At 42.8% G+C, this 5,989-nt stretch overlaps 1 protein-coding gene across 2 annotated transcripts in view; it reads left to right on the top strand.

Annotated features, from left to right (window-relative positions):
• Positions 1 to 4,087: 4,087 nt before the first annotated feature.
• The window catches only part of Smyd1 (SET and MYND domain containing 1), a 32,845-nt gene continuing 30,943 nt past the window's right edge, over positions 4,088 to 5,989 (top strand). The window contains exon 1 of one of the 2 annotated variants that reach the window (XM_013035515.1): positions 4,088 to 4,309. In XM_013035515.1, coding sequence (XP_012890969.1) covers positions 4,173 to 4,309 — 137 coding nt within the window. In that variant the 5' untranslated portion in view covers positions 4,088 to 4,172. The remainder of the gene's footprint in view (positions 4,310 to 5,989) is intronic. The other variant, XM_013035516.1, reaches the window with a different exon arrangement.

The following is a 5,989-nucleotide window of genomic DNA, read 5'->3' as shown; positions in this document are numbered from 1 at the left end:
CTAGCCTTGAGCAGAAGAGCTGAGGGACAGCACCTAGGCCCAGAGTTCAGGCCCCACGACCGGACCCTCCCCCCCAAAAAACCCCCCAAAAATAAATATCTTAACTTGTTTTACTCTTCAGGATAGATCTCAAATCACTGAGGCATCCTTTAGTGTCTGTGAATGTGTTCTTGTGTCAGGTTGGCCCCACTCCCATAGAAATAGAAAGATAGCTTGAGAGCAGGGATTTGAAGGAGAACCTGATCACTAACCTAGAATACTCCATTTTGTTTCTGACTCCATCTTGTCTCCTATCTTTTCTTCTGAGCTCTCCTGAGTCTTTCTGGACTTGTATCCCATGAACAATAGACCTGATTACTGAATATCTTAAGACTGAAAGTATACTAGATGTACTTCTTGGCACCCATATAGTTCTGTATCCTGAGATGATTGCCAAGATAATGGACAAGTGGACCACTTGGCTTCCTGTCATAGCTGAGATGCCAGGCCTATACCACTATGCCCAGGTACAGATTGGAAAAGTCTTGTGAGCTTTTCTACTTGGATTGACTTTGAACCATTACCTTCCCATTCTCAGCTTCCTAAAGTAGCTAGAATAAAGGTGTGAGCCATACCTCACACATAGATAAGCCTAACTGCAGTATCATTCTGATGTAAGAATCAGGGAACATGGTCTGACAAAGAATTTTGGATAGGCTTCTAACAGTCAAAGAAATTCGAGAAAATGTGAAGTTTTGTTTTTGTTTTTTCCCAGTCCTGGGGATGGAACTCAGGGCCTGGACACTGTTCTCAAGCTTCTTTTGCTCAAGGCTAGCGCTCTACCACTTTAGCCACAGTACCACTTCTTGCTTTTTCTGTTTATGTGGTACTAAGGAATCAATCTAAGGGCCTCATGCATGCTAGACAAGCACTCTACCACTAAGCCACATTCCCAGCTGAAATGATGTGATTTGGTAGAAGACACATTGTACATTTTGGCATATCCTGATAATTTGGGGAAGATAATGGAAAGGAGTCATTAAAATAAAATAGGTACCATTTAATGAATACTTTATAAAGTTTTGAGTGCTGTGGCCCCATACACATTACCTCATTCAACCCTCTCAACAATACAGTAGAAATTATCACCCTTGTTTTATAGGTTTCATTTCAAGGTGGTAGAAGCAGACTTAGAATCTAAACCCAGCCTGGCACTGGTGGCTCATGTCTGTATCCTAGCTCTCCAGTTACCAAGCAAAAAGCTAGAAGTGGGGCTGTGGCTCAAGCAGTAGAGCAAGAACCTTGAGCAAAAAAACTAAGGGATGACCCCCAGGGTCTAAGATCTAGACCTGTAGCTGACACACTTGTACACACATGCACATGTACACACCCCCTCGATGTACAATAATTCAAACTCAGTTTTATTTGACTGAGAATGGAATGTTTGTGCATTGTTTAATAATAGCTAAGCTATGGAACAACACAGATGTTCCTCAGTGGATGAATGGATGAAGAAAATGTGGTATATATACACAATGGAATTCTATGCCTCCATCAGAAAGAATGACATTGCCCCCATTTGTTAGGAAATGGAAAGACTTGGAAAAAATTATATTAAGTGAAGTAAGCCAGACCCAAAGAAACATAGGCTGCATGGATTCCCTTATTTGTAATAATTAGAATGAGCCTATAAATCTACAAGTAATCCCAATTTATAGCAAAAGACAAAATAATTACACTTAGACATAATTAATAAATAGCACTCTAAACATTTATACAGTGAGAACAAAGGATTTTTTTTTTGTCAGTCATGGGGCTTAAACTCTGGGCCTCGGCACTATTTCTGAGCTCTTCAGCCCAAAGTGAGCGTTCTACCACTTGAGCCACAGCCCCACTTCCAGTTTTCTGGTGGTTAATTGGAGATGAGAATCTCTCACAACGGGGCTGGGAAGGTGGCTCTGTGGTAGAGCACTTGCCTTGCATGCATGAGGCCCTGGGTTCGATTCCCCAGCACCACATAAGTAAAAAGAAAAAAAGCAGGAAGTGGCGCTGTGGCTCAAGTGGTAGAGTGCTAGCCTTGAGCTGAAGAGCTGAGGGACAGTGCCCAGGTCCAGAGTTCGGGCCCCATGACCTGACCCCACCCCCCCAAAAAAAAAATCTCATGGACTTTCCTGCCCTGGCTTTGAACAGTGATCCTCAGATCTCAGCCTCCTGAGTACTAGAGCACCCAGCAAAAGGACAATATTCTTAGGAGAGAATCACAGGGGCTCAATAGCTATGTGCATATGGTCATATAAAGTGATGCTTATTGAAATGAACTACAAGAAATGGAGACAAGAGTATTTTTTTTTTGTACAAGACTGCAAGAGGTTGTTTTATTGTTTTGGTTTGTTTTTACTGGTCATGGGCCCTGAACTCTGGGCCTGGATGTTGTCCCTAGGCTCATCAGCTCAAGGTTAACACTCTATTACTTGAGCCACAGTGCCACTTCTGGCTTTTTCTGCTTATGTGGTGCTGAGCAACCGAATCCCAGGCTTCATGCATGCATGCAATCATTCTACCACTGAGCCACCTTCCTAGTCCCAAGGTTGTTTTGTTGTTTGTGTTTCTTTTTTCCTTTGGTTTATTCTCTTTTGTTGCTGTGTTTGATTTCTGTACCTTTTGTCTTGTATGTAGGTTTATCTGATTTGGGGAGGGGAAAAGGAAGCACAGAAATGGTGAAATAAAGGGTGAACTAATTTAATGGTGGTACTCACTAGGTACTTTGTTGGAAAGACCTATACAACTTGGGGGAGGAGGGTGGTTGGGAGGGGAAAAATAAGGGAGGGGTAACACAGTTCACAAGAAATGTACTCATTACCTGGCTTCTGTAACTATAACCCCTCTGTATATCACCTTTACAATAATTTTTTTTAAAAGAAGTGAGTGCTTGTGAGTATTCATAGATCCAGATGACATAATTAACTGTGCCTTTGTGAACACCCGAGGCTAGGAAATACATAATAAATAAAAGTATTGACTCATGGATCTCAAGGTTGAAGGGCCTGGATTTGATCATATTCTTCTTGCTGGTATCACAACATGCTGGGAAGCATCACAGAGAGAGAAAGAAAGGTGGGAGGGGAGAGGAGAGAGAATATATGAGTTAATGTTCTGATAATGGTATTAATTCATTTGTGAGGGTGTAGCCTTCCTGAGCTAACATCATTTAAAGGTTCCACCTTTCTACACTGAGTCATTGAGGATTATACTTTCCAGTACATGAACTCCATGGACACATTTAAACTGTAACAGATGTGTCTGGAAGCTAAAAGTATTACACAGATAAGTCATAGCTCCAGATTTGCAAGTGCTTTTTATCTTTTTTCCTCCATCCCTCCTCCCCCACCCTAACCTCAGTAATACCTATCTCATCACCAAAGAGAAGTAACATTTAGTTCAATGGGGATTTTTAGGGGTTATTATTTTGAAAGTGTGCCTTCATTGTCCCCAGCCTACATCCAATGTTCTGTAACATCAGCAATTCTAAGAGGGAAACTGATCTCCATGTCTTGAAGTTGGGATGCTGCTGGAGAGAAGAGATACCCTTGTAGAATATATATGTATATTCCAAAGGGCTTGGTTTAGTTTCTATGGCTTTCTGCCAACATTCCTGGATGGAGGAATGTGAGGGTGGGGGTTGGTAGGGCAAGGGGCCTATCTTACCCGAGAAAGGGTGAGTCTGACAGCTGAAGGGTCCCAGAGCAGCAAATATCACCTTGTCTCTTCTCTTGGACCACTCTAACCAGCTGCTTTAGACTGACAGAGGCATCTGGCTGCTAAAAATACCCTACTGACCAAGAGCTCCTTGTTCCAACTCAAGCTGAACACGGCTGCAAGTCTAGAACTTGGCACATGCAGATAGTTTCTTCTTGAAAACGAGCTTTTCAAACCTTGGCAGTACCCATCCCAAGACCACACGAACTCATAGTCATTTCTATCAGGTCACTGTCCTCATGCTCCCTCCCCATGCCTGCCTCCAGGGAAAGTGGTGAGGGGGAGGTAAGGGCCTAGTGGTTCAGGGGGGTGGGGAAGGGGAAGTGGCCTGTCCATTTATAGTCCTGCTCTTGGGACACTGAAGGTGCTAAATAGCAGCAGCCACCAGAGGCTGGGTGCAGTGTGATATCTACCTCGCTGGCCTAACAGGCTCTGAGATGACAATAGGGGGCATGGAGAATGTGGAGATCTTCACTTCTGAGGGCAAAGGCCGGGGTCTGAAGGCCACAAAGGAGTTTTGGGCAGCTGATGTCATCTTTGCCGAGCGGGCATATTCTGCAGTGGTTTTTGACAGGTATGAAACCTGGGGAATGGCCATCCTCTTCTTCATTAGCCTAGTGGGTGAGGAATTTCCCAATGCTTTGCTCTCAAAATCGTTAAGGGAAGGGCTAAGGGTTATGGATCCTTAACAGAGTGGCACTGTTACGCTGGTGCTTTTTTCCCCTTCCTGTGAGGAGCCATTTCCTGGAATTTGTTGTGGTCCCTAAAGGGGTTGCAGGTGAACAAGGACTTTGGGACATCTTCTTTTCATGGGGTGAAGTTGGCTGGGAGGGTGTGTTGTGGGTGGAAAGGTGGGTGTGGTTCTGGGGGAATATATTCTTATAGAAAACTCTTTAGCTTCTTTTGGTATATACAAGAAGCTAGAAGTCTATTAGGTGGCAAACAAGTTGGTGAGAGTGTAAGAAATTAATTGTAAATATACAAGTAACACAACACAGGCACCTCTTTACTTTTCAATAAAAGTTAAGAGTCTGGTCCAACCCTAGTCTCCTATGCTTTTCCTTAGAGATAATCCATGTGATGATTTTAATGTGTTTCCTTCTAGAATGTTTGTTACATGTATCTGTCTGTTCTTATCAAGATGTATAGCTATAGATTGTCTATTTTTGCTTTTTATAGAAATAGTATAATACCTTATGTGTTACTTTAAAACATTATTTTCCCCTCTAAATAACATTTTTTTAAAATGTTTATCCTTGTGGAAACTAGTCTATAGATATTTAGGCCTTCAAATATCTTTCTTTAAATGTCATGTAAAGCTATCAGTGTTGACTCATAAGCTGTATTAATCCTGAGTTTAACTGCTAAACATTCTACCCTATAATATATGACATCTCACTTGCTTATTTTCCTATTAAGAGACATTTGTGGCGGCTGCTTATTCTTTTTCTCCTCCTCATTTTCCTCTTCCTCCTCCTCTGTGTGTGTGTGTGTGTGTGTGTGTGTGTGTGTGTGTGTGTGTGTGTATTTGTGCGCGCCAGTACTGGAGCTTGAATTCAGGGCCTGGACGCTGATGCTGTCCCTAAACTTTTTTTGCTCAAGGCCGGAGCTCTGCCACTTAAGCCACAAGTTCACTTCTGGCTTTCTGCTGGTTAATTGGAGATAAAATATCATTTTTCTGTCCAGCTGGCTTTGAAGTGGGATCTACAGATCTAAGCCACATGACTAACTAGGGTTACAGGTGTTTGAGCCACTGGCAACGGCAAGTTCCTTTTCTCTCTGTTCTTTGGACTCAACCCAGGATCTTTTTTTTTGGGGGGGGGAGGTCTGGTGATGGGGCTTGAACTCTGGACCTGGGCACTGTCCCTCAGCTCTTCAGCTAGAGGCTAGCACTCTACCACTTGAGCCACACCACCACTTCCGGCTTTTTTCTGCTTATGTGGTGCTGAGGAATCGAACCCAGGGCCTCATGCATGCGAGGCAAGCGCTCTACCACTGAGTCAACTTGTCAGCTCATCAACCCAGGATCTTGCACATACTAGGAATGTGCTCTAACACTTCTTTGCATTTTTAAAATAAACATTAAATAAAAGTTTAAATTCTTCAAATGTGACCAGCTTTCACATAGTGAGACCAAAGGAGGATACTCTTAGGAGAGGAACACAAAGGGCAATGCCTATGCACCTCTGTTCATACAGAATAATACTTATGGAAATGAACTCCAGGAAATGGAAACAAGAGTTTTTTTTTTTTT

This window comes from Dipodomys ordii, unplaced genomic scaffold (assembly GCF_000151885.1).
Source record: "Dipodomys ordii isolate 6190 unplaced genomic scaffold, Dord_2.0 Scaffold214, whole genome shotgun sequence".
Taxonomy (NCBI): Eukaryota; Metazoa; Chordata; class Mammalia; order Rodentia; family Heteromyidae; genus Dipodomys; species Dipodomys ordii.
Note: the sequence above shows the minus strand (reverse complement) of the source record. Positions and strands in the feature narration are given on the sequence as shown.